The 25,203-nt window shown below is 37.4% G+C and overlaps 1 protein-coding gene across 1 annotated transcript in view; it reads left to right on the top strand.

Moving 5' to 3' along the window:
- LOC150081582 (protein spitz-like) overlaps positions 1–25,203 on the top strand; it is a 104,760-nt gene that overhangs the window by 36,968 nt on the left and 42,589 nt on the right. Inside the window, exon 2 of the mRNA XM_090379439.1 lies at positions 6,043–6,150. Coding sequence (XP_090235565.1) covers positions 6,043–6,150 — 108 coding nt within the window. The remainder of the gene's footprint in view (positions 1–6,042; positions 6,151–25,203) is intronic.

Genomic DNA, 25,203 nt, shown 5'->3' with positions numbered 1-25,203 from the left:
CGTGGAAATGGTGATGGGATAGTAGCTAATGGAATCTCTGTTCACCCACCCACCTCCATTTGTAAAATAGAATTATCTGAGCTTCCAAAAAAGCCGATGATGACCACTGTGAAGACAGTGATTAATAATTGGTTAGAAAAGAAACAAACGAGACGACATTTGCTTTAAAAATGGGTTAGGAATGTTATCTGGATTGGGAGCAGTTGAACGTTGTAGAGGGATATGATATATATTAGTGCATTATAGCGTAAGATGCTGATGCATCAACAAATCTAACAATTATATATATTATATTATACAGTCACTTTAATGTATAGTAATGTATGTGAACTGCCTAATAAACTATATTATTAATTTTACCTGGTATACGAGTGGTATTAATATAATAATAACCTTAAATTGTAAATGTTTTTGCGAAAACATTTTACAAAATTAAACTAAGGTAAACTCTAGTTCTTTCAAAGAATTATCTGGAATCATAGAAGAACAATCTTTCTCATTTCGTTAACATTTCATTTTTTTTTTTTTTTTTTGATTTGGTAGTTGTTGGCGCATCGGCTTCTGTGGCCATATTGCACCTCCCAAGGTTTTTGCAGTACTTTGATCCAAGCCCGAGGCGGGAATCGAACCCGCGACCTTTGGGTTGCCGGGCAGGTACTTTACCCACTCGACTAGCCCGGTCGGCCAACATTTCATTATAAACAGCTTAATTGTAGGAGGAGGAATGTAAATGTTACAATTGATCTCCCTACATATGTGAATACCCTTCTTATATTGCCTTTTAAAATGCTAGTTCGTCTGCCTTACTGCTATCTTGATTTAATTTTTGTTTACTAGAGAAGATTCATCAGAGTCACTTAATTACGTGGAGATAAGATAAGAGCCAGATTCACTTATTACGTGGAGATCAAAAAAAAATAAAATTCATCAAAATATTTATTGAATTCGTTTTACGTATTTCATTGCGTATTTTATTTAGTTTGGCTTCCCCAGAAGACACTTTGTTCAGTGCTGTATTTCTATAGGTTTATAAATAGACACCTGAAAAAGACAGTGTGCCGTTAACAAATAACATCTGTTTTGTCAGCCCAGGTGTAACTTATTTCTGTTCAGCAGTCTTAGCTAATAGAATTAAGGAGTTGAATTTGAGTTTTCCGATATGATGTAAATTATTGGCATTGCCAAACAATTGATATTTAAGCTTTCCTAGATATTTTACTCTTTTATTTTACGGTGTTTCTGATTTAAAAATTCTTAACCGTTAATATTTGAAACTTGCTACTTTTAAATTAGTATTAAAATACCTAATTATCCTAACACTGTACATATCATTGAAATTATTTTATTTGAGTTATCTTGCCGAGTTTATAAAATATTCGAATTTGGAATTGCAGATTTTACTTTGCGATTCATCCTTGATTAAAGTATAGGCGGTCCTCGGACTTGCAGGTTAAGTTTATAGAAAGTTGTCCACCCCTCCTCCGATTTCGTTACTTGTCGTCCGGGAGGCCTTATTCAATTCTCGTTTGAATTTTTAAATTTTTCCTAATTGCAGCTTTGTAGCCGATCGATCTCAGACTTAGAGAGCATACATTTTTGCATGATTTTATTCTGAAATTTTCACCCCCCCCAGCTTGCAAATCGGCCCATGAACACTGCACTGTGTACAGATATAATATATTAGTGCAGTATGGCTTAAGATACTCATGCACCTTAAAACAACAGCAGCAACAAGAACCTAAAAAGGTGCAGCAAGTCAAAGTCGAAATGATTTTCTCATAGAACCTGTGATATTATTAGTAAGGGATTGCGTTCCTTACCATGGTTCCGATATGAACACAAGTAGCATATTTAATCAGCTGTAATACAATCGTATATGAAGTGTGTAATAGTGTTTTTTATAACTAATGTATAAAAAATTATAGCTTAAGCATTATAGTTACTTCAACAATCCATTCTCCCTTACATGCTATCACTTTTCCTTTACGCTTATAACGCACCGATTTGCCTCATTTCTACATTTCTTTACAACACTCATCACGTGGACACATATCTCCATTTATCTCCTTATATTCCGAGAATTGCCTGGCTTATTTTCGTCTAGGCAACTAAGAACACGAGGACTCAGTATGTTGCACTTTCGACCCTTTTTTTTCTTTTCTTTTCTGGGCATTCCTGCAGCCATGTCTGTTTCGTGGAATTGAAAAACTTGGATGGAAACATAATGAAAGACTCATCCGAGACTAACTAGGCCACGATGTGAAAAAAAGACCATAAAAATTCCTTCTGTCTCGCGTTGTTTGAACCCAGACCTTTTTTCATACTGCGTGGCAAAACGATCATAACCACTTTTCAATTGTGAGAGACCTTTTTAAGAACAAAATAAATCAAAAATGATTTAACGAACACACAAAAAAGGCATATGACATTCAGAAATGGAGCACTTAGGAGAATCTCGCTGATGTATATTTCTTTGTATCTAGAGCCTGACGGAACTGAGTTAGCATCTTTAAAATGAATATAATCTTTTTAAAAATTCTTTATGTATTAATGACATTACGATTTCATTTATTAAAACATGATTTTTTAATAAATATTTCATTAGTGTATATTTCATTAATATTTTTCTAGTACTGGTCAGAACGAGTTTCTGACATAAGTGCGAATCGACGCAAATCAAGGACTGCCTCTCTGTTACGGTATTAGTAACGAATAAGATCCCACACGAAATTAAATAATTTAGCTAACATATTTCCTTAAGCTACTAAAAGCTGAACCTTTTTTACATAAAAAAAGAATTTTGTGATTCAGACCAGCGTTTCTCAACATTTTAATGGTACTAAACTTCAAAAAATTTCGAGCGGTCCACTTAAAAAAAAAAGTGAAACCACGATTATGGGAAAAACACTGATGTAGCCTACCTACGAGGAAGCAAACTGGTTGATATGTCGTTTATCGTTGTCTGTAACTTTAAGAAATCATGGAAGTTGTTGTATTAGGGTTTTAGGTGTCTACAACTGTGGCCATAGTGCTTCGTATATATTGTCTGTAAATTACTTGTGTTCTATGGTCGATTTTCTATTTTGTTGGACGACAAACTTGAGTTTCGGGAGTAAAAACCATGCTACCCTCGCCTGAAAATTACTAACTCAGCCACGTTGTGAAAACGGCCCATAAAAATTCCTAACATCATCGACGAGACTTGAACTCGGGTCTTGTTCACCTGGTGTGGGGAAGACGGCGATTTACCAACTGTGCTACCCACGAGGTCATCATGGAAGTCCTCAGAAGTGATTCCCAAGGTAGTTATTTACATCTTTCAAAATTATTTTACCTTTTCCCAAATCTTGAACCTAATATAATGTAACAGATTTTTCGAAACTGTTTCGTGGCTTCATTCTGCTCACATTTCAGTCATTAGCCACCATAGCTCGTTCTTTCTTCTCTTTCGAATTAAAAGAAAGAAAAGCGAGGTAAGGCATCCTTAGTCCTTTTATATTGATGGTTATAAATTTAACTACACTGTGCATTCTGTATGCTTCAAGAAAGGACACTTTTTTAAATCTGAAATTAAGTTTTAAAAAGTGGTCTCAGTTCAGAATCAAACAAAAGCACCCAGCTGTATTGTTGCCTGAATATCGCATTTCCATCCCCAGAGACTATGAGATCAGAGGAGAGAGGATGAAAGTCGGAGCAGACGATAAGTTCCAAGGCTTTGATAATGTTAACACCCCAAATCCCGTTTGCTCCCGACGTTTGGTAATGCTACGATGATATACCGAAATGTAGGGAGAAAGCCAACCTACTTTCAGTATATACTTTATGCTCATCAGGAAAAATTAATCAATTTTGAAATTTTTTAAAAATATTAACTAACTACGAGAGGCGTATCAGAAGTTTGTGGCCTGACTATGAAGGGTTTATTTGAGGAATGTGGTAACATGTTACTTTTCAACATATAGTCCCTTTTGCACTTTTGCCACCGATGCTGTAATACGTTGATTCCAGCTGCGAAGAAAGTTTTCTCTTGGGCCTTCAGGAATGCATCCACGGCAGCAAGTGACGTTACTGTCGGCTAGAAAGTGGATGCCAGCCAAATATATTTCAAATTATAAAGTAAGTGAGTGCTATATCTGATGAATATGGAGGATGGTCCAAGATTTTAAAGCTATACTCATGTAGTGCAGCCATGGCAGTGACAGTCTTGTGAGCAGGTGCATTGTCCTGCTGGAACAAGATTCCTTTGCTGAGTTTTCCTTGGCGTTTGTCTTTGATGTTTTTACTCAAAACGCCTCAAAAGATCTGTCTAATATGCACCTATGATTGTCTGGCCTTTCTGAACGTAATCCACTCAGCATCCCAAACACCGATGCCTTTTCCATGCCAGCAGGAGGAATCGACTTGGCTTTCTTTGGAAGGTGGGAAGTGCTGTGTTTCCGCTGTTTGGATTGCTTGTTTGTCTCTAGCTGAAAATGATGGCCACGTTTCATCCATGGTCACAAACTTTGTAAGGAAATTTGCCGGATCTACATGAAAATGATGCAAATATTCACTTAACTTGACAGCTCTTGTGCGTTTTTGATGTGCTGTCAATAACTCTGGCGTCGTGCTGATACATTTTTCATAGCGAGAACCTCTGTTATTATGTGGTATACACATTCAGATGAAATGCATAAGACGCTGGCAATGTACCGAACTGTCACTCTTCGATCACTCATCGCCAGATCATGCACTGTCAACAACTTCTGGAGTGATGGACATTGGAAGCTTTCTACAGTGTGGGTCATTTTCCCGTCTCCCCGTCCTCATTTAAATTTTACTGCCCACTTCTTAACCATGGAATAGGAAGGGGCATCATTTCCCAATGTTGTAACTGTATCCTCATGAATTGCCTTTGGCGTTAGTCCCTCCCCTCAAGTATTGGATGGCTGCATTGGTGATTGATTTTGTCCATCTTTCCTCATTCACATAAGCTTTATTAACTTCAGGGCCTGTAATTAAAAAAAAAAAAAAACGACGTTATTTAAATTGCATGAAACTTAGTGGGTTAGTATTTGAATTGGTATACTTTAAGTACATTATACATTGGTATACATTAAGTACAGTGACCTCCGTAGCCAAGTGGTCAGGAGCGGGAGTGCAGTAGCACACGCTCTTTGAGTAGACCGGGGTTCAAGCCCCTGACTGCTGAATACGGTCGATCTGCCAACCTGCACTGGACCAGCGTAGCAGATTATGGTCCATTAAGCATAAATTGTTGAGGAGGCTTCAATCCTGCAGTAGGTTGATAATGGCTGCACTTTACCTTTTTTTACATTGGTATACATTAAGTACAGGCGATTATCGACACTGCTCTAGGTGTGGTAGAACATTGGTCTTTGGGGCGTATGCCGCATGGCTGATGGTATTCGCATGGAGATGTTATAGTTATTTAATAAAATTTGGGATACCACAACTCAATTCAGATGTTTTTGTGAGTCCAAAATAGACGAAGTTCATTGGTTTAAATAATAAATAAATAAATTTTCTGTTTATACTCCGGGACGACCAAACGGTCAGAGGAGTTCACAAGATAGACAGATTACAAGAAACAGCACCGTATTCAGTAGTCACGGGCTTGAACCCCGGTCACTCAAGGCACGTGTACTTATGCACCCGCGCGCCTGACCACTAGGTTGTGAGGCTACTTACTTTTGAATTATTCTGTATAGCATGTAATTGTGGAGTGATGGCCATTGGAAGTCTTCCAGTGGATTATTAACGATAAAAGCAGAAAAAATAACCCGGTGCATGAGTCAAAAAAGTTTGACAGAAGGGTATACCTTATAAAAAAAAAAAAAAAAAAACAAAGAGAGAGAGAACAAGTTCGAAAAACCCTTACTACTATAATTGCATTCATTTGCGGATAGATTTAAGTTTTCGCTTCGTTAATCATTTATAGATTAGTATGTAAAATTGTAATTACCAATTTTCATAGTAATAAAGTTATAATTAAATTTGTATTCAAACCCTTGCGTATATTTGTCTCTTTTTCCTCTCTAGGTCAGCATTGGCTACAAGGGCTGGCGTTCCGCCTCACCCTGAAGCCACCAATGCATCATCCTACATTATTACTGGTGCTATGCGTCTCAGTTGTCTTCAGGATAGCAGGTAAGATTAAATAACTAAACAGATAATTTATTTACTGCGTCCTGTTACAAAAAAAAAAAAAAAAAAACTCCTTAAATATCGATAAGTTTACCCAATCTCATTCAGTGAAACAATTTTCATAATGGACTATTATGAAACAGGTTAAATCTTGTGAAAGTTGCTGGTATTATATATATAATATCCCAGCAACTTTCACAAGATTTAACCAGTTTTCTTATTTCCTTGCTCCATAGCATAAATGAAGTAGGTAACATAGCGAAAAAGTGTAACATAGCGGGGTGTACACAGTCAACAAGCAGGTGACGATAGCGGAGACCCGTGATACGTTGTTCCACATGCACCAGGGGTCCAAGTTCCTGCCAGTGAAACATGCCCTGCACCATACAACCGCCTCCACCGGCCTGCACTTTTGATACTATGCATGATGGACCAAGAGCCTCATGCTGTTGACGCCAAATCCGTACACGACCATTCACGGTGTGGAGTAAATAACGTAACTCATCCGATCAGCACACCTTATTCTAGTCTTCTAACATCCAACTTGCATGCTCTTTGCACCAGGCGAGTCTTTTACGCCGATGAACCTTGGTTAGGAGAGGATGCTGTAGGGGTCGTCCGCTGGTATAGCCCATACGTGCGAGCGTGCGACGCATGGTCATGGCAGATATTGTTCCGGGTTGGCCCATGTTGTATTGTCAACATATAGTCAACTCTTGAACAGTGCTTCGCCTGTACGAGTCGTCGTACCCGGCGCTCATCTCTGACATCAACTTTTCGCTGACCTTTGCAGTTTTGTCGTCGGATCGTTGTTTGACCATTTTGACGCCAGTCCTGGTACACTTTTACTAAGGCGGCTCTCGAACACCCCACCAGTTCAGCCGTTTGGGAAATCGAGGAACCAGCTCGTCGAGCTCTCACAATCTGTCCTTCATCAAAGTTCGATAAATCCTTCCTTTTACCCATCACGCTCGGAATTTTGCTACATACTGAACCACTGACACCTTATCTGTGCTACGTAGATCGACTAACTTCGCATTCTTGTACCTCACGTGGTCAACGGGTCGCATTCAGTTTTCATAGGGGTGGTCATAATTCAGTGATCACTCAATATATATCGGCTGTATCATTAAAGAGTGGTTGCCATTTTATATTATTATTTTAATATCTCTCTATACATTAAAAAAATTTCCTTATAGTGATATTTATTCGAGCCAATAGAAGAAGAGGGTGAGGCAATTACGTCAGTACAAATGCAAATAATTATTGACAACTGCCTCCATAAACGTTCACCAACCTCGTCGTACACGTGCTTCTCTGTCTAACATTTAACTTTTTAACATTTTACGTTTCATTGTAACGTTTTTTGTATATTAATGAATATTGTATACAGTATTTGTAAATATTTTAAACATTTCAGTACAGTATTTTAGTCATGCTCTTTCGGATGCAATAATAATCCTCATGCATTATGGAACCCGAAGCAAAAGGCCTTTTCCTAGAAGTGACCTATGTAAACGCAGGTAAATAATTACATAGCGGTATTTATTTGATCTTGAGAATGCCGAGCACTACAAATGCACAAGTAAATAATTACATAGGTCATTTTCTGATTAGATTAGCTTTGAATGACCGGGGTTCAAACCCGTGACTGCTAAATACGGTGCTCTTTCTTGTATTCGGTCTATCTTGTCAACTCCTCTGACCGTATGGTCGTCCCGGAGTATAAACAGAAAATTTATTTATTTATTTATATCGATCAGTGCGTGTATTTTACGTTGAAAAGATTTGACTTACTCCGTATACCGCTACATTTTACGTAGAAAAACGAGCAGGGGGATAAGTCCCCCCTAGTATTAATTTAATTTAATTTCATTTTTTTTATTTTTTGCAACTCTAAAGCATGGTTTCATTTAACCTAACGTGTTTTACTGATATAATAATATTTCCTTTTAGATGCACATTAGAATATCGTGGCATCTGGTTCGGGAGTCACTACTCTATAATTTTACGCATACGCGTACCATCTGCTGCTACATTGTTATTACGCTTGTGATACAGACTGACGGAGTACTAATAGATTAGAAGTTTAACCCCCTGCAGTCCGTTGTTTAGTAATGGCCATGAAGCTCTCTCAGTGGCGCTAATAGGCGCGACAGGTGTAGTAATGCTCCCGAAGCTGGCGCGAACTTTTTTTTTTATTATCGATCTGTTAATTATGTTGTAATTAATATCAACGTAGTAATTAACTCTGAGAGTCAGTAATACCATAATTGTACCTTCATTATTTTCTAACTTGATATTGGCTTCTGCTTTAATTTTCCTGCAGACGGGTAACATTTTAATGATACATTTGAACTGCTACTACTTTAAACAATTATTCTCTCATCAAGATACATTACAGCTAATCTCCATGATTGGAATCGATTCGAATCGTGTCACGATTACAATATTCAATTTTTATGTTAATGAATATAAATTTTATTAAAATTACGAAATCTCCTTCCTGTGAAATTATTGTATCACCTATCTCCCTATTATGAGATTGGAGCACGTGGATGAATTAATTAATGTTCTGTCAATCAATTTTTAGGCGAATAATTTTTAGTGATAAAGTAGTTTGAAAACTTATTTTCACAAACTTTCCGTTAGTTTGGTTAAGCTACCCTTGCGCTCACTTAAAAATAAAATGAACTTTAATAATACTTTCAGTTTTTAACACGTAGGTAATTACTGATTTTGAATGACTAATGTCAAACAATTTTAAAAAAATTTTGGTAATCGCTAGCAGCCTAATTATTCTATAGATAACGCTTATGATAGCCGTGTGGTAACTAACGGGAGTCGTTTTCACCTCCCTCAGTTCAAACCGCTCTGTTTTCACCTCACTACCTTTTAAGGCCGCCGTAGCCGAGTGGTCAGGTGCGCCGGGCATAAGCCTTGAGTGACCCGGGTTCAAGTCCGTGACTGCTGAATACGGTGCTGTTTCTTGTATTTTCTCTCCTCCTCTGACCGTGTGGTCGTCCCGGAGTATAAACAGAAAATTTATTTATTTTTATTTTCATGCTTTAAATTTCCAGCCGATTAGGCGTGCTTATAAATTTTTTATCACCCCCCTCCCCCTTTTTCCCCATTTTGATAGCAATACACTAGGTCGACATAAGGCATGGGCGATGGTGTGGACAACTGTCTTTTCTGCAAACACTTAAAAAAATTTTAAATTTAATATGCAGCTATCAATAGAATGATATTAAAGCTCTTTATTAGCATTCGTTTGTTTTTGGTAGTTGGAAACTTTCCTCTAACCAGTTAGGGCTACCATTTGATTGGAAGTTTCTTTGTCAGTAAAACTGATTGGTTGAGTTTTGGTTCGTGTGTGTTTGTAATACTGATTGACAGTTGCTGTTAATCCATGTCTGCATTTGTCACCCTTAGTATAATTTGAATATTATACGTCAGATGGACAAGATATAAAAATTCGTTCGCGATTTTTAAAAAAATTGAGCTTAATGAATTAATGTAAAATATTATTAAGATTTGAGCCTAATTTTTAAAAATAAACTTATGAATTGAAACTCCAGAACTGTATATTACAGTCCACCAGATCACTGCATGCACTGTACCACTATAATTCGCATTTTAGAACGAAGGATATGGTTTACTGTGACGGTGCTTTAGATCATAATAAATCTAATATAGTCGTGCATTACTTGCAATTTAATCATCGTCCCATTTCACTCCTTGATTATTTTAGTTGTGAAATTTGTTTTCCCCTGTTAGATTTATAAATAGAAGCGCACTAATTTTTCCCTAATTTGTTGTTATTCTAATGATGTAATTGTGTACTTCTTATCTGACACTGCTCGTGTTTAAAATGAATTAAATTAGTGCAGTGCCCCGCCTTGCTCATTTTAATACTGTTCCTGTTCCATAACCACCGTTATGACATTGATATTGTCTCAGTGTGTCAAAGGGAGCTTTTGGGAGACAGCTGTGTAAAGCTTATAGAATCCCCCTCCTTATTCTAGTTACTATGGGTGCATGAATTAGGCTTCCCCAGCCACGCAGTGACACGGACATTTCTGTAATTAAGGCGGAGAAAAGTAGGTATTTGTAGAAGGCAGACTCGGAGACCGCTCTTTCGGCCATTTCCTGTCACTCCATATGGCATCCCTTGTCTCTGGCAGACCATGGCAGAATTGTAGAGATGGGGGAGAAGTAATGGAGCTTTGGGCAAAGGAAGAGATAGCATTTCTTCGCCAGAATTAAATAGTGCAAAAACGCACTTTGGATGTAACTTTCTTAAATAAACTTGACCTTCAATAGCCCTTTAGTCCCTTTCTCTCTCTCTCTACCCCCTTCATTCATTCCTTATCTCTTCACAGTTGCAGATACCTCTATAAAGAGAACAATCGACAAGTTGCGAATGTTCAAGGGAATGTCTTTATAAAATATGGGAAATAGTGTTTCTGTACCTGCTGAACCAGCGAGATGCTCTGAACCATCATTTTATTTGGCTGTCCCCAAGGATAAAAGAAATTCTTATTAGCTTCAAAGGATAATGCCTGACATGGACAGAGCCTCTTATGCATCATTGGTCATGATTTCCAGCAGGGATCTAATCATCTTAGATGCATCGAATACAGCATGATAATGCATATCTAGAACTAGATGGATGGTATTCACCTAGTGGATACCATTATAAAATGCTTTAATCTTGCATACTATTTCTTGCCTCGTTAGAGCCGAGTTACTCGTTGTTTTAGTTTTTAGGCGCATCAGAAAATTAGGCGAAATTACGGCATTGTGTATTTATGTTTATACGAGTATGCGTGTTCCAATTTGCATGTTACATGGCTTGAAATACCCGGAATAACTCGCGGTGGGAATCCTACTCCCTCAGCTTGAGTTCGGCTAACTACAGCATCGATCGCAGAGGCTTTTAGAAATTCTTCCAGTCTATAACTTAGTAATTTCAGCGCCCCTCTGAATTCGCACCTGGATGCGGTTTGTTTCTGCCGGATTAAAAGACTGCCAATATTGATTACTTTGTTATTATTATTTTTTAAAAATTGGTGTTTAGTGTGATTTGGTTAAAAAGCGTTCAAATCCTTGTACAAGTTATTTTAAAATGGTAGGAAAAAAGTACGTTATCTTATTCAACCTTTAAAACACAGCCCAGTTATATAATATAATTCTTAATAACTTCATTTCTGAACTTTAATGTCTTGGGGGTTTTTTTTGTCGTTAAATTTAAAACCCATATAGGTAAAATCGATTTTTTTGGCTTTTGTTTTTCAGTGAAGAAGTAAAAACAAATCCGGATTCCCACTTGACTACATATAAATAATTTTGCTCGTGTTCCTAATTAATTATATCAAGAATTAGCTGACATTATTGTACAATCGGATTTTTATGGTATTCTGTACGTTTACAACAGAAAGCCTCCTTTCATTCATAAGAAAAATTCATTCACAATATGAATAACTTCCGTACACACCATTTACTATTTTTAGACCTAAGAAAGCCCCTTCATAGCTTCTTTAAGTGACTTGTACTCATCGGGCTTGTACACTTGTATTGCACTTGGGAAGGCATAACAAGATATTAATAATGCTATTTGCCATATTGGTGGCATTTTAGGAACATTTAGAGTGCTGTTACTCGCGCACACAGTATAATCATTTATTGCCATAAAAAAAAAAAAAAAAATACGACAGAATCTCCTTTTTTTTTTTTTTTCAGGCGAATGAATAATGAATATAACATAAAATAAGTACACGAGGCCACAATAAAAAGAATAAAATGTTGAAACGAATACAAAGTTATGTTAAACTTAATTTAAAGTGAGTAGGTCTGTTAGTTAAAAAGAATTTAATTAAGTTAGTTAGCTTAGACTGAGATTATTAGACATCTAGAGGGCGCATTGGTTTACCCTGTAAATCAACAAAAAATAAAATAAATAAATACAAAAAAAACCAAAAAACTTAAAATTAAACATCTAATAATTAGAATTAAATGAAAATGTTCCTGTTCATCTTCCATACTGTAGGAGAAAACAAGAACGTTTGATTCAATATTTTTAATATTGGCGAGTATAATAAATTGAAAATTAAGTAAGGCTTATTGAGTCCCAGTAGTATGAGTTCTTAACTTTTAACCGATCAGTAGGTATGCATAGTATACACTGAGTGATCACTGAATTATGACCACCTACCTAATACTTCGTAGGGCCTCCTTTTATCCTCAGTACAGCAGCTATCCTACGTGGCATTGATTCAACATAATGTCGGAAGCGTTCGGGAGATATGGCCAACCAAGCGGTGTGTGTAATGCGGCTAGCAATTGCAGGTATTGGAGGTGATTGGTGTATCCAGACGCTTGATTGCCTTTCCATAGTGTCCCACAACTGCTCTATGGGATTGATTTCTGGGAGAGTTCGGAGGCCAATCGATATGCTGGAAGTCAGAACTGTGTTCCTCAAACCATTCCTACACAAGAAGTGCCCGATGGCTCGGCCCATTGTCATCTTGGAAAGACACCATCGTCATTCTGGAAAAAGTGTAACATAATGGGGTGTACACAGTTAGCAAGCAGTGGACCATAGCGGAGACCACTGATACTTTGTTCCACATGCACCAGGGGTCCAAGTTCCTGCCAGTGAAACATGCCCTGCACCATACAACCGCCTCCACTAGCCTGCACTTTTGATACCATACATGATGGACCAAGAGCCTCATGCTGTTGACGCCAAATCCGTACACGACCATTCACGGTGTGGAGTAAATAACGTAACTCATCCAATCAGCACACCTTATTCTAGTCTTCTAACATCCAACTTGCATGCTCTTTGCACCGGGCGAGTCTTTTACGCCGATGAATCTTGGTTAGGAGAGGATGCTGTAGGAGTCGTCTGCTGGTATAGCCCATACGTGCGAGCGTGCGACGCATGGTCATGGCAGATATTGTTCCTGGTTGGCCCATGTTATATTGGGTAGTCAACTCTTGAACAGTGCTTCGCCTGTACGAGTTGTCGGACCCGGTGCTCACCTCTAACATCAACCTTTCGCTGACCTTTGCAGTTTTGCCGTCGGATCGTTGTTTGACCATTTTGATGCCAGTCATGGTACACTTTAACTAAGGCGGCTCTAGAACACCTCATCAGTTCAGCCGTTTGGGAAATCGAGGCACCAGCTCGTTGAGCTCCCACAATCTGTCCTTCATCAAAGTCCGATGGAACCTTCCTTTTATCTATCACGCTCGGAATTTTGCTACCTACTGAACCACTGGCACCTTATCTATGCTATGTGATCGACTAACTGCGCACTCTCGTACCTCACGTGGTCAACGGGTCGCATTCAGTTTTCATAGGGATGGTCATAATTCAGTGATCACTCAGTGTATAACCTAGTGGTTATATACTGAGCACATTCTTAACTTTAATGTACAAGTAGGTGTATGCTCAGTAAAATATCATAAATCTGACATCTTCGGGGAAATAGCACATTCCGGATTTTTGGAAATTCCGGTTTTTTTTTAATGTTATGCATATAGCTTAAATATTCAGGGGTAGTTCATTATGTTTATTAGATAATCTCAATAATTTCCACTGAACTATAATCGTCATTAACTCAAAATATTAACCCGTACTGCCAAATTGGTCCAGTGGATAACGTTCCGTCTATAATATTAATAAAAGTCACAGGTTCGAATGGTGCCGTCCTGTGGGTGTTGCGATTGTCCAACATTTTTTTAAATATTGAGATATAAATAGTGAGATATAATTTTAGAAGTAGAAGGAATCGCCTTAAGAACTAAATGCGTACTATTGTTCTATTAAGTACTGTACTGTGAACTAATATTGTGAATGTCTCGCAAAATGATTTTTTACGTTGAAAATGCATAGTAGCGTTAACATACAGGGAAACATGTCTAACAGAAAGAAATTGGTGTTTGGAAATTATTAAGGACATAATGCATACATTTTGCATCTGCAGTTTTTTTTTTTTTTTTTTTTTAAGTCAGGCTTGCCTGTACGGTCGACTATTCAAAAAGTTTTAGATTTTTGAGATTTTACTATACTAAATAATATTGCACTAATATCGACAGTTCGATTCAACTATGGGTATCAGTTATCAAGACAAAGAAAGAGTTTTAAAAGAATTATAAAATGTAATGTCGATTCCATAATAATTACTAAATACAGTATATAGGAAGGATCTGATACTGTAGTGCTCAATCTTTTATGTCGAAGGGGGTCTCATTGGAGTGTTTCTGAGATCCCCCAGGCTGGGTAGGGAAGGATTGGTTTAACATCGTACTGTTTGCTGTGTGCGAGCTAATAAAGACGCATGGGCATCTTCCTCCAGGAATAACTTAAATAAACTTTAGTATTTAAGCTTAATAAGTAAATATTTTCTAAATTTTAATTTAATTATGGTTATCAACGAAAGAAAAACCTTTTGTAATTCTATCACGTATGGCTTATAGATTTTATCACGTCACTTTTAACGGATATCATTCCAGAACATTTTCAACCCAAGCAGGCGTGCTCCAGGTTTCTACACTGGGCCTTTTAATGTGTAATGCATGTGTAAACGACTTGTCATTTAGAGTGTAAGATTACTCGTGTATGCTGATGAAATAAAATTTTTCTTGTCATGTACAAATGCAGACCTGTGTTATCATCTACAGTTTACCCTCACCCAATTTAGTGATTGGGCTGATAGCAACAACTTTGTAATAAACACGAATAAGTGTAATATCCTAACACAGAAAAAATTATGTTGAGTTCAGTTATACTATCTGTGAACAGAAACCCTTAACAGCCACCTGTATACAAGATTTACTTTTTCAGGCACCTGCTCTTTGAACAATCAAACACGCTTAGAAAACATTGGCTTTATTAAACATTTTACTTCCTCCTCCGAAATAATTCAATAATTACATCTACTCTATACACACATCCCTTGTTTGCCCTGTAGTTGAATTCCTTGTTATATGTGGAATGCACTCACCTAATCTCATGAAGTCGAAAGGATGAAAACTACGGTATTGCAATACATTTTATCAAGACGGTATATTTAATTACAGCAGTAATCTTCATTATTCTTACTTAGCGAAATATAACATGAAACCTCTTTCCAAACGCAGATGTATACAAGGATTAAAATTTATAAAATTGTAAACTGTCAATGTAACAACACTATTCTTCTATTCCCGAGTTCCTGAAAGAAGTATGCACGAAGTACGTTTTGTCTAAATTCGGTTTAGAGACACTTTCATGATTCATAACTTTTATTTTTTTTAATGATTTATCATAAACAGTTCTTGTAACTTGAAATCTTGTAATTTACAGTATGTTGCATAAATAATCCATCCTTCCTGTAATCGTTCTGCATGTTTGTGCACATATTCACAGAATACATATATCCCTTCACCACACATACACACTCTTAACAGCATAATTTCCTCGCGTATCATGATGTTTGGACATTCTCATACTCTCTATTTTATTATTTTTTAAATTTTTATTATTATTTACTTTTTTTTTTGTATTCATATCCTCCTGCCTATTGAGTGAATAGACGGGAGTGGGGGAGAAGAAAGACTTTTTTGTGTCGAGTGCTTGATTCTATACTTTTGTATGTGTGTGTGTGTGTGTGCACACAAAGGATCGTGTCCGCTTTACGGCTCATAGGATCACACCTGTCCTGCAGTCTTTGTTCGAAAAGATACCAGCAGTGAAAGTGAACAGCCATGTTACTGATAACAGAAGTTAAAAATGGTGCATTCTTTCTGTGATCATTGCTAATTACTTTAAAAATGTTTTGTTAGTGTGTAACATTTAAACATATTACTAATTTAAAAATATTAAACAATTTGATGAAATAGCCGACAGAGAGAGAGAGAGAGAGAGAGAGAGAGAGAGAGAACAGAATAGCACAATACCGAAAAAGTTGCATAACAATTTGGCCTTCCAAGCATACTATCCGTGGATTCAACTGCTGTAATATATGGTTTAGTGTGTATCGGAGAAATGGGACAAAATGTGATATGCAATATTTCCAGATGGTAATGACGGAACTTTGAAAGTGCAGTAAAGTAAAGTAAAGTAAAGTTGATATAATTCTGTATTAGAAAATGCACGTTAGTTTCACGCTAAAGAACTCCTTTAATATCGTATTTTTTGAAGAAAGGAAGGGTGGGGGATGAAATCCGGTATACTTCTTTCACCTTTAACCCAGCAATTTTTATTTATTTATTTATTTATTATGTTCTTATGAGAGCGTTAGCATTAGCATTAGCATTAGTAGAGGCATTTGATGCAAGAAAGCAAGCTTATGCAGCATCAGCCAAAAAAAAAAAAAAAAAAAAAAGTAACATAAATAAATAAAAATAACCATTTCCACTTCACCCCTCTGTTCGTTCGAAATACCTGTCCAGCTGAGCCTTAAACTTATTTAGGCTATCAACTTCCACGACAAGGGATGGAAGTCTGTTCCACCCACCAACCACCCGCTGGCTAAAGGCAAATTTCCGCACATCTATCCTACATCTGTCTTTCCTCAATTTGAATTTATGCCCTCTCAGGTGATTTTTCTGAGCTAGAGGAAGAATCCCATCAGCATTGAGCATGCTCAAACCATTCTTTCACCTTTAACCCAGCAATTTTTATTTATTTATTTATTTATTATGTTCTTATGAGAGCGTTTAGTCAGTAACCGTTCGTATTTTAAAATCTCTCCAAGTTTACTTTATACAAGCATTACTTTTTTCACTGTTCTTTTTAGCAAAAATCTGTCCTCCCCATCATTTCGCTAAACGACACAACCTTTTGACAATTTTTGACTAAGCCACAAGAGTGGTATCATGACATTCGTATCTGTACAAGCAAACGTTCGTTAAATCGATAGGACACTATGGGGCCGCCTGTCTGCATGTGGAGAACTTCAAGTCCGCCTGTATTTTAACCTCCAAATCTCTCTCTCCCTCCCCGCAGTCTGTAACTCAAGTCCTAATATATAGTTTATTTTGGGGTTGTTATTACCCAAGTGAAAAATTTTGCACTTTAAAAGAAGGTTTTATACTTGGATAAGATAATAACATTATATCATTATTAATAATGATTACCTAATATTCTGTCCGAAAGTTTGAATCTTTGGAATTTTATACAGGTTAGTGGCCTTCTATTGCTTTCCGTTCCTGTGTGTACTAGTTGGTAGTCGTATGCAAGGAGTGGTTTTTTGTTTGAAGAAAGGTGAAACTCCCGCATCTTTGCCTGGGACCAGCTAACTCAAACCGAGGGAAAGGGCTGTCCTAAAATTTCGAAGTCAACGACGGGTTTGCTGGGTGGCAAACCAGCTGAAGACCTTTCCAGCTGGTTTGCCACCCAGCTGGAAAGGTCTTCAAGTGACTAAAATATATATTTTCTATAGAAGTTTTAAAAATTAACTTTAGATGTAGTTATAAAGAAAATTGTGTTAGTGTGAAAATCGTGATCTGTTTATCACACTTCCCCTCCCCTCTGTTTTTTCCCTTTCATATTTTCTCCTTTTGCTGTTAGTTTTGGGGAATCTTTTCAGACAATTGCTATAATTGATTATGATCATCACGTGCATTAAATGCCCTTTTTAAATAATACATTTATGGAAAAGATTACGTAGTCGAGTGGTTAACACTAAATATAAAACAAAAGATGACGTAACCAAGTAGGCAACACGAAAGTATGTATATTAGTACATGCTTGAGCTGAGATTGGTCCGAGTTCACACGACCACAACATACCATGAATGATAATATTGTTCTTAGGTTGACTAGTTGTCAACTACTGTACTCTGATCTATATGTTCGTGCTGAAGTATAAAACGGAACTTTTTATTTATTTATTTTTTTTTAAATAGTGTCGAACTTTTGACTCTGCAGAATACTGTACATTCAAATTAGCACGTGCAGTTTCCCATAACACACACATTGAAGCCTTCTGGAACAAATTAGATACATCGTTATTAAATTAAAGAATAGTAGATACTTGTAGTAGCTGCTTCCAAAAATAAAGTGTAAATTTGCTCCTTTCGCATTTCTTCACGTACTAACTGCTCTTCAGTATACTGGTTCCTCTGCTGTTTCCCTCCGAACTTCTGAGTCTCGTGCCTTCTGCTGTTTTTTAAGATCTTAACTGAACTTTACTCATCGAATCTGCCCTTCTAGGTCACGGATCAGAAGGCCAAGATACGGTTGCATGATTGAGGCAAGGGGCGGAGAATAGGCACGTGCTCGCACCTACAGCACACATTGTTCCGCTGGTTAGCATGTCAAAGACGGTGGCTGCGCAACTGCTCGTGGCAGCTGCATAGGCTTCGGAACCGACCTTTGCAGACACAGGAGGGGGAAGACGGTGTTAGAGGGAAATAGGTACCCCCAGGTGTGAACCGTTATGGGAGCACGTGTATAGTGAGGAGTCTGCGTAGAGTTCGAGACATTCAGGTTATCGGTCTGTGCGAAGGAACTTAATGCTTCTATAGTGATGTAGAGTACGTCTTGATCCCCCTCCCTTCCTCACGTGCATTCCATTGTGCTGACTGCCAGTCCGTTTCTTGTACAAACGTTATTATTTTGGAAGTATAAGCTGCACTGAAAGGAAGTTTTAATTTTTTTAATGCATTTCCACCGGAAACTAGTATTCACCAGCGTTCGACTTTAACTGACAACACGGATTTCAAGGGCTCTGCTTTCCTGTACTATCCATTCTCTCTTTCATGCATATGTTTGCGAGCATCTTTCAAAAAAAAAAAAAAAAAAAACTTTTTAATGTTGCTAGTCATGAAAAACGTATGTGCATATAATGCATAACGAAATTAATAACTGAGACTATATAATAAAAATTCTAAATCAGAGGTTACTTACTGCCGTTACATCAGCAAGACCTTATTGCTTCGTTATAAATAAATTTTCTGTTTATACTCCTAGACGATCAAATGGTCAGATGAGTTCAAAAGATAGACAGAATACAAGAAACAGCACCGTATTTAGCAGTCACGGGCCTGAACCTCGGTCACTCAAGGCACGTGTACTTATGCACACGCTCGCTTGACCACTCGGCTACGACGGCCGATTATGTATTATGTGGGCACAAGTGTGTGTTCATGGGATGATTTGCACGTTGTGCGGGCTGAAAAAACCAAGAATAACTCACGCGGGAAAACCTACTCCTTCCTACCGAGATTATGTACTGCCCATTTTTGAGAGGATTCGAACCAGACCAAGTCTTAAATATATCTTTATGCTTAAATGAAACCTGTCATTTCAGTGCCAAAGGATCTCTTATACTGAAAATGAATGAAATTTTAGCTGGGCGAAGAATTCGTTCCCATTATTTTCAAGTTAATAGTAAGCTGATCATTAACTGGTGCAAAGATATTCAAAAATTAGTGATGGGCTTATTAATTCAGAGCCATAATCGAAATAATTGATTGAGAAATCGACGACAAGGGCAAAGGATTTCTTCCGTGCAGTTATGAAACACCTTGTATTGCGTTGTGTCGACTTAAAAAACCCTGATTAATTCAGTGGTAAAAATCTTTGCCCCCTCCGCCTAAGATGAGCTAACTTACAGTCTTTAAAAATTCCCCAGAACTTCAAAACGGGTGAAAAGTGTTGAAGCTGCTACACGGCCATTGAACCCCCCCCCCCCATTTATTTTTGCCATCCATATGTTTGTGGCATTACTTTTGATACCTCGATAGAGCATATAAATACAGCAGTGGCACCCAGCGGGTTTGTACTGGTTTCGATGTTCAAATTTTAGAAAAATACCATCGCTTTATTAACAACTCATCCCCACTAACAGAACATATATCGTGAATGATGTTAACGTCCTGAACAAGGTAAATGTTGGAAATGATCACAGAATGGTAAGATGCACACTTGATATAGATGTAAGAAAAGGAAAAAAAAAAAAAAAAACTGACTCGAGTAAATAATACGAAGATCTTTGAGAAAACAGAAGAGAGAAAAAGCAATATGTATTGTAACTTAAGAACAAGTTTGAGCTTCTGCAGACTCTTCAGGACCAAGATATCGACGAGGAATACTACAACTTTCTGAAAGTGATAAAGCCCAAGAAACCTATAGGTAAAAAGAAATCCAAAGAAGAAAAATTAGTCAAGAAACACTTGTCTTGATGAACCGAAGACGACAAATGAAGAGCAAGATAAGCACTGACAAGAATTGAGTATACTGAGATATGCAAAGCCATTAGAAAGAGACTCAGAGAGGACACAATAAGATTTAACACAAGAAAAGTAGATCAATCATTAAGGGAAAACAAAGGACTTAAATCAGCAGCCATGAGCAGGAATACTGAAAGACAAATGATACTGAAACTGAAGAATAGAGATGATGTACTTATAAATAGCAGAGAGGGCATAATTCAAATAGTAGAAGACTACTATAGAGAATTATACAAAGAACGAGGAAATGATGGCAGCAATGGGGAAGATGGATCACAAATTAGTAACACATACGACATACCCGAAATCCTTCCTGATGCAGTAGAACGTGCGTTGAAGAAAATGAAGATTCAGAAAGCCCCGGCGCAAGATGAAGTTACTGTAGAGTTGTTAAAATTGGGAGGAAGAGACATGACACAGAAACTGACAAGACTTTACAAAATGCATTATAAAAGGCGTGACGCCTAAGGAGTGGAATAATGCAATCATAGTCTTGCTGCATAAGAAATGAGATAAATCAGAAATTGGAAATTATAGACCAATTAGCTTGTTATCCCACATCTACAAGTTGTTCACAAGGATCATTACTAACAGATTAGAAAGAATATTTGATGAGAATCAACCGAAAGAGCAAGCTGGCTTTAGGACAGGATTCTCAACTATGGATCACCTTTACAGCTAATGGAGAAAGCAAATGAATATAAAACGCCATTATGCCTGGCATTTATGGATTATGAAAAAGCATTGGACTCCATACAGCATAAAACAATGTTTCGGTCACTGGAAAGATAAGGTATAGATACCCCATATATTATGATTTTGAAGAAAATATATGAGAACTACCTCCTTTGTTAGACTAGACAAAGATAGTAGGAAATTTAAAATTGAGAAAGGAGTTCGACAAGGAGAGACAGTATCCCCGAAGTTGTTTACCGCTGCTCTTGAAGAAGCTTTCAGAAGATTTGACTGGTGGCAGAAAGGAGTCAATGTGAATAGAGAGTACCTAAACCATTTACGATTTGCAGATGACATTGCGATCATATGCCATGATACCAAAAAATTAAGAGGAAAATCTTAATCAGTTATGCAGAGTTAGTAAGGATTTCGGACTAAAGATGAATATGGCTAAAACAAAAGTAATGATGAATATTGCACAAAACAAAGTATGCCATAGAAAGGGATATAATGATTGAAGGAGCAGTAATTGAAAAGGTGGAGTCATATACTTATCTGGGACAAGTCATTAGCTGCAATAATGATAAATGGCTGGAAGTCAAGAAAAGAATAAATTTTGGATGGATAGCATTCAGGAAATCTAGTCACATAGTGAGAAGCAATATCCCAATTTGTCTGAAACGTTAAATAATGAACCAGTGTATACTCCACACCATGACTTATGGAAATGAAACTTGGGCACTCATCAAAAGATCGGAAGAGAAGCTGAAAACTACACAGCGAAGAATGGAACGAATTATATTATGAATCAGACTGTTAGATAAGAAGATAAACACATGGATTAGGCATCAAACTCAAGTAAAGGACATTCTTATCAAAACTAAAGAACTAACATGGTCTTGGGCAAGACACATAGCTCGAAGACATGATGACATATTGACTAAGAAAATAACAGAATGGTACCCAATAGGAGCTAGAAGAAAACCTGGACAAACCTGGAAAACAATGACAGAGATGGACAGATGAAATTCACGAGTTCGTGGGTGGTAAATGGATGTCCATTGCACAAAACAGAACGAACTCGAAAGTTGCTGGAGAGGCCTTCATCCTGTAGTGGATTGAAAATGGTCGATGATGACCATCAATGTTTTACTTGTGTGTGTGGGGGGAACTGTATCCGAGTGAAAATACAGAATTAAGCAAACTGTGTGGTTTTGATTCCATGTAACATCACAAAATACTCTTGTAATGCTCGCTCTCTCTCTCTCTCTCGTAAGCTGGTATAATCCACTGTGGTTTGGAGCACGAACAAAAATTTTGTTTATTTTTAAATTGATAATTATACTTGATTCTCCAAAAAAAAAAAAAAAATAATAATAATAAAATATTCGCGAACGGGTGATCAAAAAATTCATACGAATATCCAAGGGGACATAGGCGTTCCTAGACATCACCCCCTTTAAAATTTTCTTCATTTAAGTTTTCATGTTTTCAGGTGCCCCTTGAACGTTGACGCCCGGGTGCAGTGCATCCCTTTCACTCTCGGGACGGCCCTCCCTTGCGTGGAGATATTCTTATGAATCTTGTGATCAAGGAAAGTAAGTTTTAACGCAGGCCACCGTAGCCTAGTGGTCAGGCGCGCTGGTGCATAAGTACACGTGCCTTGAGTGACCGGGGTTCAAGCCCGTGACTGTTGAATACGGTGCTGTTTCTTGTATTCTGTCTATCTTGTTAACTCCTCTGACTGTTTGGTCGTGCCGGAGTATAAACAGAAAAAAAAAAAATATATATATATATGTTTTATTTTTAGGATAAGCGCCATTATGTATGCTAATGCAGACAGCTTCTTCGGTATCTGTAGTACTCACTTCACTTGGCATTATTATTTTGTGACTCCTTAACCCCTCTTTCCCTCCCCGTGTGATAAACCTCTTCCTGGCGAGTTTTTAGCTACAAAACTGCGTTATCAGTATAAAGACTTAGATAAGTCTAAAAGCTTCAAGGGAAAAGTTCCCGCATGAATTACCAGTTGCTTTCGATCATTCTTTGGAGTCTTGCAGGAAGATGAAAGAATTCTACTACTAGTAGTACTACTCGCGTGGGGAGGGTAAGTATGGGGGTGGTTTGGGAGCTCCCGAGTAGTCACAGCGTCTTTCGACAGGCGGTGAATGGGCGCATAGCTCAAACAGACGGCCACCAGGTCAAGTTACGGCCCTGCGACCTTCTGCGTAGTGAAGCTGTCGTAGTAACACGACCGATCGTGACTGTGCTAAATTTAGAAGGACAGGCCAGTAGCATGCAGCTGACGAATCTAAATGTACAACCTTATTGGCCCTAGTTGTAAAAACAAGAACAAATGTTCCTATGAAAACAGTGTGCGAAGAACTGTAAGCTTGGCTAATCAATATTTCTTAGCCAGGTAAACAGGTTTATGGATATGTGGTTTTCGTACAAATTTAATCCACGCTTTCGATTTCGTAATTATGAAATTAATGCAGTATAATATTTTGTCTACAAAGCAAAATACAAAAAATAACACTCATAATTAAGACCGAGCTTCTAAAGAAGTTTCCGTATCACCAAGTATAAGATGTATGAAAACATTTTTTTCATCAAAAAGGAAAGGGGGAAAGATTTACGTTAAAGATAAATAATATGAGATAGCACCAATTAAAGAGGGCAGTTTTAGTAAAAGTTTTATTTATTTTATTTTTTTTATAATACCTCAAAATTGATGAAAGATTTTATTATGCGATACTCTAATTCTAGTGGTGGAAAAATTTTGTATTTGAACTCCACTCAAAGTGCTATTCATGATGTGAAAAGTATGTCTAAACTCAGTAATAATTAAGAGATAACATTCGATAAAAACCTATTTTTCAATAACAATTAGATGCTCACGTCCTGGTTAGGGTATATAGTGTAACACACAGTATATACATTCAACTCCCATCATTTCAGTTTAATCCTCCATTGTGTCAGTGTCGTTCCATTTGTTTTTAACCATACTGATTTTGCAGACTTGGTTTAAAATATTATGCATGATTTTTAATTCTGTTTTTGTAGCCCTTGCCGAGACATTAATTGCTTAATTCAATAAAGAGGCTATTAACGAAAAACACACTAAAAATAATAGTATTCAAATAGTAGCTTATCTGTAATATGGTAGAAAAAAATAAGATTAACTTATTAACAGTGTAAGATACATGCTTGACTTATTTGAAAGGGTGATCAGTCCATTCTGCTTATAATTTTAAAAAGGCCAAAATATTTGTGATATTCTAATGCCAAGAAATGTTACCAGTCAAGGTAAGTCCAAGACTGTGATCTTGTATAGAAATGTTAGTGTTATCCGAGATGATCATGGAAGAAGTAGACCCCCCCCCCCCTTTTTTTTTGTCAGTGATAAGACAGCACTGAGTTTTAGGGGAATAAGTTAACTAAGTTTTCTTCGTCCCGTTGGAGAAGTATATGGAGATCGGCATTTGAATATTAGTATCTAGTGGCAAATGATGCAATAAAGCAAGCTTATACAGCATAAACTAAAAAATAAATTTAAAAAAATAATAAAATAAATAAAACTCCCTTCCCATAAAGGTAAAAGATAAACTGCATTCATTATCAGTCCAGCTGGTCCAGTGCGGGTTGGCAGATCCACCGTATTTAGCTGTCACGGGTTTGAAACCCCCTCAAAGAGCATGTGCTGCTGCTGCACTCCCGCTCTTTGACCACTCGGCTATAGAGGCCGTTTGGAGGACTCCTTCCCATATCATCTATTAATCTCCTAATAGCTTGCCTAGTTCTTTCTTGAAGTTATGCCATCTCGTATAGTCTGATTAAGAGGAAGGATTCACTATTGACGAAGGTTCCAGAACTTGAAACTGTTTATGCAGAGCAAGTCAAGGTTTTTCAAACTGAAAGTGAAATTAGAATGCCATCAGGAAAAAGGTGGATTTTCAGTCAGTAGAATAATGCCATTAACACACACACGCGGACGTATTCAGGGGTGGGCAGAGAGGGAATATGCCCCCCCCCCCTTAACAAAAAAAAACTCAAGCCTGGTCGCCATGCCCCCCCTTACGATGTTACCTGGATCTGGTTGCCATGTCCCCCCCCTTACGATGATATCTGGATACGCCGCTGTATACTT

The sequence above is a fragment of the Mastigoproctus giganteus genome, chromosome 8 (genome assembly GCF_048544385.1).
Source record: "Mastigoproctus giganteus isolate SK-2022 chromosome 8, ASM4854438v1, whole genome shotgun sequence".
Lineage (NCBI taxonomy): Eukaryota > Metazoa > Arthropoda > Arachnida > Uropygi > Thelyphonidae > Mastigoproctus > Mastigoproctus giganteus.
Note: the sequence above shows the minus strand (reverse complement) of the source record. Positions and strands in the feature narration are given on the sequence as shown.